The sequence below is a fragment of the Columba livia genome, chromosome 2 (assembly GCF_036013475.1).
Source record: "Columba livia isolate bColLiv1 breed racing homer chromosome 2, bColLiv1.pat.W.v2, whole genome shotgun sequence".
Lineage (NCBI taxonomy): Eukaryota > Metazoa > Chordata > Aves > Columbiformes > Columbidae > Columba > Columba livia.
This window is the reverse complement of record NC_088603.1, coordinates 58791625-58806479: the sequence shown is the minus strand read 5'-3', so window position 1 is coordinate 58806479 and position 14855 is coordinate 58791625. Positions and strand designations below refer to the sequence as shown.

The 14855-nt window shown below is 37.6% G+C and overlaps 1 protein-coding gene across 5 annotated transcripts in view; it reads right to left on the bottom strand.

Moving 5' to 3' along the window:
• Positions 1 to 14855, bottom strand: part of CNTNAP2 (contactin associated protein 2) — a 1147495-nt gene that overhangs the window by 749551 nt on the left and 383089 nt on the right. For all 5 annotated transcript variants that reach the window (XM_065052118.1, XM_065052119.1, XM_065052115.1 and 2 more), the window contains exon 3: positions 2271 to 2464. In XM_065052118.1, the coding sequence (XP_064908190.1) occupies positions 2271 to 2464 (194 nt within the window). The remainder of the gene's footprint in view (positions 1 to 2270; positions 2465 to 14855) is intronic.

Below are 14855 nucleotides of genomic sequence, written 5' to 3'. Positions count from 1 at the left end.
GGATAAAACTTCTAAAAGCTATAAACACAAAAGGAAAGCCTAAATACTTTCTAAAAGGATTTATAAGGGCATTAGAATAATCTGAAGATTTTAAGATCATCACAGTGATTTCAGCTGGGAACAATTTAGCTTTACAAATTTAAATTTCCAACGCTGGTTACTCAGCTCATGTGGTCTCCAATCCGGCCCTCCCAGTTTCTGCTGTTTTCAATTTCTTGTACAAAGTGACACTAAGAGGAAGATGTGTTACGAAATTCTGCACCACCCCATTTCCACATCAGAGAAGTCTGTCTTCTCGTGGCACTACTACAATAGTTCAACAGTATTGCTCCATGCTCAGGCACCTGCCCTGCCTTGGTAATTTATTAGATTTAAGACTTGCTAATAATAAACACAGTGTTTTCATGATCAAACCAAGGCTCAGACATCATTTAAAAACAGAAACAAGTCTGTTTTAGGGAAGTTTGAAATAGAGTCAAGACTCCTAGCTGTTTAGTTTTGTTTTTATTTTTGCTACTAGCTCAGCTTCATTCTTTAAAAGAAAGCTGGGCTAGAGTAGCTCTTTGTTTTTAAACTACTTTTCCAGTATTGTATAAAAACTGCAAGACATGAAGAGCAACAGTACTGCAGAAATCAGCTGGCTAAGTATATCCCAAAGATTTCACATTCCAAATGGAAGTAGCAGACTTCTGCACAACTTAGCACAAGTTTTTGCAAGTGATATTGACAGTCAACAATACAGCAACAATTTACCCCCAAATTCACCAAGCGTACAAAATTACGAATAAAGATAAAAAATAAATATTATTTCATGAACAAGCTTTCAGTATTTCTGTATTAAGAGATTATACAAGAATAAAGACTCTCTAGAAAGCGCTCAGAAAGGTGGGCCACTTTGGAAACAAACATCTAAGGCTGTGACTAAATCAACCAAATCACATGTTGCCAAAAGATTTTGCCTTCAAAATATTAAGAACAGATTTTTTTTTTTCTCAGCCTAACTGTCCTGCTCCATATACTGTTTTCTGAGCCAGCTGCATAACCCTCTCCCATTCCCCTGAGATAAATTCTTCATTATTTTAATAGTAGTTACTGAAGAAGCTTTCCTACATCTAATATAATATAAATACTAAGGACTGTAAGTATTTTTATACACATAAGTAGCCTTAAAAGAGAAACTTTTTATATTTATCAAGCTTAAGCATGAGCTGCACCCCACCCTGATGAACACAACATTCATACCATCAAGTCCTCAGGAATTTGAAGTGGCAATCAATGTTTTTCTTTTCACTCCTGTCTGCTCTCTGAGCTTTAATTTCTCCGTCTTTCAGGATCCTATCTGGCACATAGAATAAGTTTCTCCAATAAATCAATACCATAATAAAAAACTACTGCCTCTACGTACTCCTATATATTAAGTGAATTTCTCTTCCAGAAATAAAACCATTCACCTCATGCTCTATATTTGACATTCATTTTTAATAACAGGCCTTAATAAAAGAAGCACCTGGCAAAAATATGTATCTAAAATAGCACAATGTCAAACCTTGACCGCTTTGACAATATTTTCCTGACGTGGTATAATAGCTAACCAATTTAATTTGATTTCAGAAAAATGATAGCATTTTTCTGTTTTCAAATTATACTTTTGAAAAAGAACAATCTTCTGAAAGAACTTCAACGAGGATAGGCATGTTAAATACTACCTATCATTTTTGTCAGCAACTGTTTTCTGCAGCAATGAAGTTACCATCTTATCCATGAAAAATGTCAAAGAGAAAACCAAATTATATGCTTTTTGCTAAATTATAACACATAAATATCCTCATAGCATCTATACAGAAAACAATACATACATGATAAAACTGCTCCCCAGCACACATACATACAAAGAACAAATTATCTTCAAAAATGTTAAGTTTCAGAGCAGAATTTTCAAAACTACTTTTGTGTCTCACATTTACTCCATGAAATTAGTAAAAACAAAAGGCAGGAAAGGAAAGCAAAAGCATAAGAAACTCACTGAGGAATACCAACAACCAGGAAATATCTGCGTGTTCTGACAACTACCATCATCCCAAATGAGCTTTGCTAATCTGGCAATAGGCCTCCTGACAGCAGCTACAACGTGAATCATTATGTTTTCAGCTTAGCTCTGCTCTGTCCTCACACAAACAACACTGAAGAGTTGTATGAGGTGTACAATTCCAAAAAACTCAGTCAATCACCATCACTACAGCATATGCTTCCATTTTACAGCAGTGACTTACCCAGATATTTCCATCCTGGTGGTATGGTTTCCAGTTTCTCCCTGTGTCGCTATAGAGCATACGATACTGAGTGACCCAGTCAGAACTGCTGTATCTGCCTTGAGTGGCAATAGCAGTGATCTGCTTCCTGCTCCCAAAATCCACCTGCAGCCATTGGTAATGATCGCTGTCTGATGGAGACCAGCCTCCTGCACCTGTTGGGTTGACACAGAAGGGAGAGATTCAGACCTCCAACACTCGCTTTGAAGTGAACACATTGCGAAGATGCTGAATGCTGAAAGGCAGCCCAGCTGGGAGGAAAAAAAACTTGAACACATAGAAGAAAAATATGATTGCACATTTTTTTTTTATAAATACATCTTCAGCACAAGCTCCAAATGCATTAACTCTGTTGCCTTAATCATTTCATGATATAATTATAATGATTCAATGGGCTGCCTGCTAACGAATCAATGTTTTTGTAACACTTTAATTATGGTTTATTAGTTTTTGCCAAATTATGATTGTTCAAGGGTTGACCAACTTGACACAAAATGCTTTGTCAGAAAAAATTGACAAAAATCAATAACAATCTTTGGATTTCATATGTCTTTTCAATAGCAGTTCATATTAAAGAGATATTATAGATAAAATGGGAGGAAACAAGAGCAAGCTCTCTGTTTTCCTATGTTGCTCTATAGTGCACAGACCAAAAGATCTACCAGATCTTTTGATCTGACAAACTGACAAAGTGACAAAGTACTGCAGGGCTGGATCCAGTTGTGATGTGTTGGGTCTATGAGCTGTCACAGATCACATTGGCAGATGCCTCACAGAAGTGTTATTGCTCTTTATGGGTCTATGAATTAACTTGACAGTAATACTATTAACAATATTGTTCTTATCCATTAGACTACATTGAACTGTTCTAAATATAGAAGGCGACCGATAGATAGATAAATGTAGTAGTAAGACATTAATGTGATTCCTTATTCTTTTGAAATAAAGTAGTATTAATAGGAAAATTGTATACTGCAGAGAATAATAAAAATTCTAAGATAGACATTATAATGATATATGTACCATAATAATAAGTATTAGGAAATAGATGAAATATCAAAAAAAATTAATAAATACAGAGAAAAAGTTGAGCATCATTCTCTTTATATTCACAGCAGACTCAGAAAACAAAAACTTTGCAGACTTAAAGTGATTACTTTTCTTCTTTTTTTTTTTTTTTTAAATTTTTATTTTTTTTTAATTTTTTGTTTATTTCAACCCAATACAAGGCCTGATACAGTATGAAATCTCATAGTCTAGTCCATGGGCCAATTTTTGTTGCTTTTAATTTCACTTATAGCCTTCAACTGATGTCACATACCTAACTTGCTTGGCAAGCAAGAAACTCTTCACTATACCGCATCTTATATACTCCAATCATTAGGCGGCAGCATTGCTTCAGTCTCAGACAATTTTAAATCTGATTCAGCTGCTACAGGTGTTAACATTTGCAAGTCACAGGACACTTTAATGTTGTGATATCAATGGGATCATTTGATGCCGTGTTTGCCTTTTGTCGTAGTTTAAAGTGTAGCACCATGCCAATGACATCTGATTTGTTTTTTTTTTTTTTAAACTTACAATAGATGCTTTGTTCCTGAACTACAGGTGGTTGTACCCAGCAATATAAACAGAGTACTTTAGGGGTAGGGAATAGTTAAAGACTATTTAAAAAAACAAAACCAAAACTCTTACTAAAAGCGAGGGTTATACTTGCAAAATACTTGCAGGGAAAAGTATTCCCACACACTCCCAAATTCAAACTAGCTTGATTTTTACAGAGAATGGTAACAGGGAATTTAAAAATACGGGCTGTTTCAAAAAGATGGACCCAATCTCAAAGCAGTACAATAACAAATTTGGTCCATCTTTTTGAAACACGCTGTAGAATGTACCTTCTTTGTGACTACTCAGCAAGCAGACTGGAACAGTTAGCTCTACATACTTGTCATAATAGGAGAAATGCCACTTTGTCTCCCTGTCCTAAACATCCCTTTCCAGTTGGCATCTCTGAGACTGGTGAAACACAAAGAATAAGACACTGCCCACATATAGATGCCATCTTTGTAAAAGGACACTTTGGTGGCTCCAGAAAGAGTAGAGTTCAAATCTGAGCATTCAAAATTTATGACAGATCTGATAGATCCATCAATAAAATGTTCTTCAGCAAAGCAATTATTGGAAAAGGCTGACATACTATAGCTGCAAGAAGGCTAAAACTGACATTATGTTTTTTACACTTTTAACTTATGCAGGAGATTTTGTTATGCAGGTGATTTACATTTAAACATGAGATTTTGTTATGCACATTTAAAGTAAAACATTTTAACTACTAATATAACAGTTTTCAGTTTTGTTTTTTGTTTTCTTTTAGTACATTCATATTACTGAGATGAGATTTTGGCTTTCTTTAACTGACAAATCCATTGTAAATTGCAAATAGGTTTGAGAAACTCTTTACCTACAAATGCATTGAAACGTTGTAAAAACTGAGTGCTACTATTTACTATGACTTTTCCAGTTTTTTTAAGTAAGAAGGGGCAGAAAGCTTTCTTCACATCATGTCTGACAAAAGTTAGAGATATATGACACAACGTAAATATTGCAAGACAACCTGACCTACAACCATTTCTAATAAGCAAGAGACAAGACTTTTAGGCAATATTGCAGACAGCAGCAAAGACCATTATACTACTATTTTTTTTACCTAATTCTCTATGTCAGTTTCACATTTGCCTTCCGGCTTTTTCAAGCAAGCAAATAAATAAATAGTCAAAAGGATGAAGGAGGAACATGTTGAATTATAGCTAAATGTGCTGCTCAGCAGAGCAGCATGGGAAGGGAATGGGGACCAGTCCATGCAGCAGGGCAGGCATCCGCCAGTCACCAGAAGCAGCCCATGGGTATCAATTAAAGTTTCCTCTTACCAAATGATTCATCAAGCTGCGAAATCTGGGGGAGCTTGTTACTTTGTTCATTTTGTTTGTGGTATGTTTAACCCCTATTGATTCAAGGATTAATAAAAATCTTTTTTTTTTTCCTTCTTTTTCCACACAAGCATGCTCTAAAGAAGTTATTGAAATGTTGGATTATCTAAAAATCTCCCCCCATGAGATCCTTGCAAAGGCCCTGAATTCATTGGAGAAATTTACAGTTGTATCTCTATTTACTCACAGTATCACAGTATGTTTGGGATTGGAAGGGACTCTAACCAGGTACAAAAATCTCACATACCCAGAAATGTGCATCTGCTCTCAGCTCAGAATACAATTAAATATTTTGCTGAATAAAACCAGATTCTTCACTGGAATGAAGAAGCTGGTTTAATATTGGACTGGGAACAGAATTACAGAATGGTTTGGGTTGGAAGGGACCTCGAAAGATCATCTAGTCCAACCCAGCTGCTAAAGCAGGTTCACATAGAGTAGATCGCACAGTAGTGGTGAATTTGGAAATCAAACCTGATTTCCACAATATGAAGTAATTTTTTACATGTACTTACTTCTATGGCCAATGTATTATGGAAAAAATAATTTATTATCTTTAAGGAGTGAGCAAAATGACGGCATGTTAATAGTTATCAGTAAGCATTACTTCATACTGAAACTGCAATGGTATAATACATGTATTGAGTAAACGCTATTCACAGTATTATTCTTCAGATCTTGGTGTGAACTGCTTATATTTAATGGTTACAGGCTATATTCTGTGCAAGAAGAGACTGGATAATGCCCCCAGACACATGGTGTGAATTTTGGCGTTGTCATATGCAGGGACGGGAGTTGGACTTGATGATCCTTATGAGTGCCTTCCAACTCAGGACATTCTATGATTCTATGATATGAACTCAATTAGTTAAAGATTATTAGAAAGGTATTAGAACTACAAACTATTTAAAAGATATTAAACATATGCATGTAATATAGTTTACTTTCATTAAAGAGATAAGGAGCATTTATGGGATTCTTTGGTAACAGAGGTGCAACAAACACCATTGCAGACAATATCTGCTTCCTATTTTTATTCTTATGTTATTTAAGATTTTGATGTGATTAAACATATCCACGTGGACAAAATAACTGACTTGGTGACATTAACCAAGAAAGTCACTGAATACTTTAAATTATTCTGTATAGCACTCTACACCACAAATAGGGCAACTAATTTCAACGTAAGCAAGAATGACTCTCTGTGACCCTTTGATATCAGATATCAGAGAACTGTAAGTTTAGCAACAGTAAAGTCAACATTGGTCATGTGGCCCACATATCTATTAATCAAAAATCTTTCCTATACAAAAAAGCCTAATAGTCTTAATCAGCAAAGCCAGCCGGAGCATTCCTGTGGTAAAAGGTGGCTATGAAAGATTTCATAAAGCTTTACTTTCAAAACAAGCTACAGAATGTAATTTGGTCTGCTCCTACGGCAGACTGACCAGCAATGTGTAATGAGTCTACTACTGAAAAACACTCAGTGATAGAGAAGCCACAAAAAAAAAAAAAACCATATTCAGAATGTTAAGAACTTGTAAAAGTCAAATCTTTTCATGATTTTTCACCAAATAAAGACGATTGATAACAAATAGTACTAGCATCCTTACAACAAGATTTTTTTTTTTTTTTTAATTATGAAAACCTCAATGGTTTTATTGGATTTTATTGCACAGGTTCATTCCACGGGAATTAAAACAACACAAAAAACATAATCTATGTCTAAATGACAGATGCAAAAGATAGCACTTAATATCTAGGAGTATAAAGAATTTAAGTCAATGTGAGTCTATTTTTGCAAAATTTCATGTATAATTTCTTCCTTTTTTATTAATTATACATTTCATCTCCCTATTCGAAGTTGAGTGAGGTAGCTCCATTTAATGCACACTGAGAAAGCCCATCTGATGAGTTAGCCTTACCTTCTTATAATTCCCTCCTGATAAATTATCAATAAGCAGCAAATATAGGGCAGGCCTACAGATTTTAGACTTTCATCTGAACTTAAAGATCTATAAGAAATGGCACTCTGATGTTTTTTGAACATCTGTTCCATTTCAGTTAGAAATCTTATTTCTTTTGAAAATTTGGCACTTTCATCTTCATTCATGGGTGAAGCTGAAGCTGGAAAGATTACCTTGTACTAGAAGAATCTATTCTTTTTTTAGTCACAATTGTTTGTCATTCCCTACTTCATTTCACAAAATAAAAAATACCAGTATTGCAGCAACTCTAGTTTTCTACTCTTTTCAAATCAGTAATAAAAGGTTTCAATGAATGAAAGAGGGGATCCTTAGTCAGAAATTTCATTAGAAAATAAACTATGAAAGCTATAGATAAAAGATTTAGGATTTGTTCTAGTTATAATTCAATGGATTAATTTATCTAATCATAGAAAACTACTCAAGCATTTCGGCAAGGAAATAAAAAATATGCCTTTTTAATAATTCTGTAATAATTACCTGAAACATTCTTAGAGTTTTAATCTGCTTATTTGTATGGAAAAAGCACAACCCAATCTTTCAATGAGAAATAACACTTTCTAGGTCACCGCAATAACACAAAATCAATACTGTTTGATACCTTGTTATTTTCCAAGTAATTTCTTGTCATTCCTCTACATAAAGATAAATCAAGACAAGAAGGAAAACTTTGAAATACTGAGATCATTCATTCACTGCACTTCAGAGAAAATATGGACAGCCATTTTCTGCAGTACCCTAGAAAATAATATAAAAGACCTAAACTTCTCAACCTCATAAATCTACCTGAAATGTTAGTCACCATTACACCTAAGCAGAACATAAATGGCAGTTTCCACTTCTGCTTTGTCTTCCCCTGTTTGTCCATTTTATCATTGTAAATAAAGATTGTCTGTATACAGCCAGTAAAACATCTAACTTTACATAGAGCAAATGGAACAATAGCATTGAGTGTGTCTAGTCACACTGAGAAAAGTTATGTAAATAAAGAAGTCATTGAATAAACTACTTGCACTTCAAGCTGCCTCAAGAAACGATCACTTTTATCCTGCATTAGGTAGAGCCCTCTAACAAAGGTACTCCAATCCTCACACAGGGCTCTACTTCTAATTAAAGCAATCTTTTTCTGATACTGGCATGGATTTATTTTTCCTTCCTTATCAAAAATAGCATGCATTGTTATATTTATTGTATCCATCTGTTCTTCTAGCTAGATTTGGATTTGTAACCCATTCCCTGTAATCCAGAGTAGGGATTTGATTTTCCATATTTGCAGAGCTCTTCTGTCCAGCACATAACAACAGTGACAGAATTGCAGCCAAGGCCATGCATGGTGCTGATGGTGGGCAAATAATCAACATTCTGCTTCAGAAGAAGCAAAGGTTGACATTTTAAAGGCAGTGAATATTGAGAAAGTAGTAGCATTATTATAGTCACCCTCTATTTAGAATTACCTGTATTTATTTTGTAAAAGGCTAAATATCACAGAGAAGAAGAGGACAGAAATGACAACTACACTTCTTTTTCTCCAGAATTCATTATTAGAATTTACCCCAAATCGGACCGTATTTACTAAAAACTGGCAAACTAGATCCAACCTTTGTCCCAACTCCCCATATGTTTCAAAAGCAGCTTTCCAGAGGTGCAAGAAGTATTTGTCTCCAATAAGACTTGAAGTTTTAAGTTTCCTATAAAGTACATTTGATACAATTAATTTTGCAGCAGCAGCAGAAGGTAGGAAAGATCCCATATTCATCCCCCAAATTAGCCGTCCATCATAGCAGCTGAAAGCTGCAAGTCTACGGAGAGGTCAGTATCAGCATTAATCTTGACTTCTGAAAGGCTGAAGTAGGGCACACCAGCATACTGTGTCAGAGCACTTGCCTCCCAGCCAAAACCGCAGCAGTTCGGTACAGACTCCAAAAGAGGCAAAGGCCTGAGCTGTAGCCGGGCCAAGAACTCCGCTTAGGAAACCCACAAGGAAGCAGAACGGCACAACGAACACCGATAAGTGCAAGTTTCTTGTGGGTGCAAGGAGTCCCATGCGTACTTTTCCCACTATATGCAATTTGACTACGAGCCAACCACTTTATTCCATAAGTATGACAGCCTGGGTGAGCCTACTTGAGCTCTCTCTGCTAAACATGCTGGCTGTATGTCAGATTTTTTTACTACTCACAGGTCACTGGATGAGCCCAATTTCAGTTTCATATCAATCATTTAGCTTAAGCAAAGGCATACTAAATAGAAAGAATCACTTAGAATTATAAGGCTGTGTGATTTTTAATGTACTGTCTGCTTTGTGTTACTTAGTAATATGAATTTTCTAAAATCTTAAACTGTATGCTGTAAAGTTCTGCTCGTATTTACCGAACTTCCATCTATGAAATGTAAACAAAAGCAACCACAGATTACTGTGGACATCTGTGAGATAAGGCCCGGTTTGCACTTTACCAGGAAGAACGGAATTGACTGAGGAGAAAATAACATCTTCGAGGTCAACACGAAATGATTGTGGACATCTGCTAGACAAGACCTGTTCTGTACTTTGCTGGGAAGAAACAGGATTCATTCACACAAAAGAACACCTTTACGGCTATGAACTGTAAACAGTATCTACAACTAAACAAAACAAAGTCCCATTTGAGATTAGTGAAAGGATCCAATGAGAAGCAAGAAGACCACACACTCAAAAAATTGCTATTGGACTGAATCATGGTGTGAGGGGTAGGTAAATAGTCTGTAAGGATATAAAAATCCAGGGATTTTCATGCTTGCCTGGGACCTCTGCGAAGGCACGCAGCTCGAGCCAACCCTGCTGCTATACTACTCCATGAAATAATTTATTTCTATGAATTTTGATGCCTGAGAGCTTGCTTTGAGAGACCTAGGATTCAGACACCAGGCCCCTGGAGGGGAGGCAAGCAGGTTGAGATGCAGAATAATGACACTTTGAAAACCTAGCCAAGCGATATAAAGAATCAGGTGTGCACACATAATTCATGAATACATATAACCCCTTACCTGTTTTCCCTTACCCTCTCTGTGTCTTAGACATGAACTGTTGATCAAGTCCGAGGCTAAATTTGGATCTCACCACACCTAGGCTACTCTCTTAGGAGTTTAGGAGGGCCTCCCTCTACACTTTCACGTCTCCTGCCCCCACCAAAATCACTCTAAAACAACTGTCACCTGATTCTGTTTGGCATGTTTCTCCCATACAGTAAATAATAGAGGGAACCTTGCCATCGAAAGCTGTTAAGTTGCACTTCTCCTTACATAATCTAAACACTGCTCTGTGACAAGCAGAACCCTAAATCACTCCTCCATGATGCCTATCCAGTGTCCGTTACTAGTCACTGGGAATGTTTCTACTGACGTGGCACTTACCAGTGTGGTTCAAACTCTCTGACAAAGTATATTTTTTGTTGTTTAAACTTTGTAACACTTTTTTAGGGGGGTGAGATGGGGAGGGGGGAAGGGGTAAGGGAATAAGGATTAGGTCTTATTCACTTTAGTATATATATTTTGGGTCACTGTGAGACTAAGTGACTAGAAGAATTCCCCTTCACTGAAAAATAGAGAAGGGTGGGGGACGGGGGGTGGTCCTGATTGTATTTCTTAAAATTATTTCATTTTAATTTAAAACCCTGAAAGACAAGAGTAGAAATAACTCAAGGGATAACAGTAGTTATCAGGACACAGTCACACAGATCTTTTTATAAAGAACAATAAAATCACTATATTATTTTTTAAACCCCAATAGACATTTCTTACAGTAAATGCAATTAAAGCAAATCCCTTGATGTAGTGTCTGCTTCTTAATACCCACTGCTTCCTAGTATAACTTAACTGAGCATAAACCACATACGAGGGAACAAATGACCAATATGCCCTAAGGAACAGTGGCAATATCTAACAATAAAAGTGATGCAAAAAGAGATCTCATCGTTGTCTTTCACAGTTGTCAAACTCAAAATAGGGGAAAAAATCGTAAGCGTGAGGAGTCTCACATCCTGAATCTGCTGTTGGGGAACAAACACTTTGCAGCTTTGGTTATTTCAATGCACACATCACTTTAAACTATGCCTTTTCCATCTGTTCTGCTTTCTAATTACATATGCAAAAAGAAACTCATTCACAACTGCATTCTAATGGAATCTTAAACAAAACTTGGACAGGATTTAAATATTCTGTGCACATCATCTGTATTCAAGGCATCAAGCACCTTCTTCTCCATGAGGTATTTTCTTGTTTTCTAGACAGAAAGTTGAGGCAAGGCAATGAACTGCTGCATCCTGGCATACAAAACCCTTGCATACAAAATAACCCCAGTGGCATACAAAATACAAAGAAAAGAGTATAGAGAACTCCCTTTCCTCTCACCCTCTTTTCAGGTACCAGGACACAAATCTTACATCGCATGTTTATGCATTGCAGCACTGGGGTTTTCATAACAACTCAGGCCATATCCCTGGAAAGAACTAGCAAGTATAAGGCTAATGGATAGCAGATTCTGCCTCTGCAGTGCCCCTGCTGGGCAACTGAGCCCCAATTAGCAGATTCTTATCCAATATTTTAATGACGGTCAGATCAGGAACTGCAAAGTTTTAGTGACTGTGATTGAATAGCATTTACAGCACTTTGAAATCCAGATACAAGCTCATTATTACACTGCAGGCAGTTTCTTGTAACCGTTGCGATCCCTCTTTAGTAGAGATGACAGAGGAAAATGAATTAATGTATTCCTACACCTGATCTATACCATTTCAATAGCGATGAGATACTTTTACACTTTAGTCACCTAAATCTTCTTGTTCCCATAGTACAGTCCACCAAGTGATGGAAGGCAAAGCTGAATTTCTGTAAGTTAATTAGTGAAGTTCCAACCCATCCTGATTAATATTTTCTCCCTCAAATGACTGCAGATGAAAGACGATTAAATGCTATAATTCAGTCTTAGATATCTTGTTCTGTGACAAGTCTTCAGTGATAAAAGACAAAAAACGGCACCTCCTCTCTTGCAGAGACTTGCTGTGTGAGATCCTGTAGTGAATATAGTTTCTTCCATTGTGCTTTAGTGCATACCAGTGTTCTAGTGATGAGCAAACAACACTGCCTTGGCGTGCTTGTGAAGTTTGCAGCTCTGATGGATGTGGGATGGGTGAAGAGTAAAGTCAGGACCCTGAGCTTCAGGAAAGCAAACTTCCAGCTCTTCAAGGAGTTAGTCAACAGGATCCCCTGGGAAATTGATCTCAGGGGCAAGTGAGCAGAACAGAGGTGGCAGATATTTAAGGATGCTTTCCATCAAGCACAAGAGCTCATGATCCCGAGGTGTAACAAATCAGGTAAGGAGGGCAAGACGCCAGCACAGCTGAGTCAAGACCTGCTGGTTTAAACTGAAGGGCAAGAAGGAAATGCACAGTAGAAGCAGGAGAAGCATGGACAGGCATCTTTGGAAGAGTACAGGGACACTGCCCTGAAACACTCCTAGCTCAGCAAGTACAAAAAATTACCTGGCATAGCTCCTGCTGCTAAATGAAGCAGTTTTCAAGTGTAGCCCTCTTGATGATTGCCAGCAGTCAATCTCTGTCTGTTGCTACCAGTGTTTGCAACACCCACTTGGGCTCAGCTTCTGGACTGCTACAGAACGTGAACAGTGCTCACTTCTCTCTCTCTCTGTTACTCTTTAAACATTTCTACCAGAAGGTTTTGTTTGTCTGTTTAGGTCCTTGTTGTTGCTGTTGTTTTTAAAATCTGCTTCTTTTGTGATTGGCAAGAAAAAATGCATTCAAGAGTATGCTCAGGATGAAGAGTTTTCCCTAGTTGTTTCCTGTCTAGGTTAAACCCACTTTTCATCTATACAAATGTCTTTTCCATCTGCTGCAAATTTCAGACTTGAAATCCCATTTTACAGGAAGTTCTCAGAAGATGGTTTCAACTCTTATGACGATGATTCCTCAAAACTCAAAATGGGTAATAAAGCAGTGTGAATTTTTTTTTCTGACTACCTTATTCCTTTCTTCTTGAGTGCTAGAGTGTTAAAATCACTACACATTTTGATAAATTCCCACAAAAATTATAGGTGAAGTCAATGAATTCTCATAAAGTTCCCTTTTCTGAAACAAAATGACCGAGGGGAAAAAAAAATAAATCAGTCAGCTCTACTAAATGTTTCTGAATATTTTCTGTGTGGAAATTGCCTAGAAAATTAACAGCTAGAGGGAGCTACATCATTCTCTTAATTGTATCAACACTGCACTACCACTGACCCAATTCTGAGAACAGGACAGGGCACTTTCCTACTTGCCTCACTGATCAGCCACACACTTCTGTGAGACAGACCTTGCTTGTGATATTACAGAGCTCTGGTATTATCAGTGCCATGCATGAATACAAGTAACTAGTACTGTTTAATCCATGTTAGTAAATGCACTACCCTCTCCTGTTTTTCCTTTAACAATTAGGAGCACAGAATTGTGAAATATTGTGAATTACTTTTGAAATCTAGTATACAGCTGATTTAAGGGTTTTACAGGTTTTTCTGTTTTTAACAATTATAAAGGATATTTTTTTTCCATTAATACATCTATTACAAGCAGTAGGCATATTCTTTCTCTGCCTTAAGAAATATCATAGAATGTCCTGAGTTAGAAGGGACCCATAAGGATCATCAAGTCCAACTCCTGTCCATGCCTATGACAACCCCACAGTTCACACCATGTGTCTGAGGGCCTTGTCCACTCTCTTCTTGAAAACTGTCAGGCTTGGGGCTGTGACACCTCCCTGGGGAGCCTGTTCCAGTGCTCCAACACCCTCTGGGTGAAGAACCTTTTCTAATGTCCAACATAAACCTCCCCTGGCACATCTTCCTGCCATTCCCTCGGGTTCTGTCATTGGTCACCAGAGAAGAGATCAGCACCTGCCCCTCCTCCTCCCCTTGTGAGGAAGCTGTAGATTATTACAAGATCTCCCCTCAGTCTCCTCTTCTCCAGACTGAACAAACCAAGTGACTTTTGCTGCTTACTCATACAGCTTCCCCTCCAACCCCTTCACCAACTTCATAGCCCTTTTCTGGACACTCACCAGTAGCTTTATACCCTTTTTATCCTGTGGCACCCAGCACAGCACACAGTGCTCCAGGCGAGGTTGCAGAATGGGACAATCACGTCCCTCGCCCAGCTGGCAATGCTGTGCTTGGTGCACCCAGGACACAGTTGTCCCTCTTGGCTGCCAGGACACACTGCTGGCTCATGTTCAACTTGCCATGGACCAGAATCCCCAGATCATTCTCCACATAGCTGCTTTCCAGCGTCTCATTCCCCAGTGTACAGTCAGGGTTGCCATGTCCCAGGTGCAAAATCCAGCACTTGCCCTTGTTGAACTTCATGTGGTTGGTGATTGTGCAGTTCTCCAATTTGTCCAGATCCCTCTGCAGGGCCTCTCTGCCCTCCAGAGTGTCAACAGCTCCTCCGAATTTTGTGTCATCAGCGAACTTACTTAGTATTCCAACAAATCCTTTGTCCAAGTAATTTATGAAGACATTGAAGAGCACTGGCCCTAAGATGGACCCC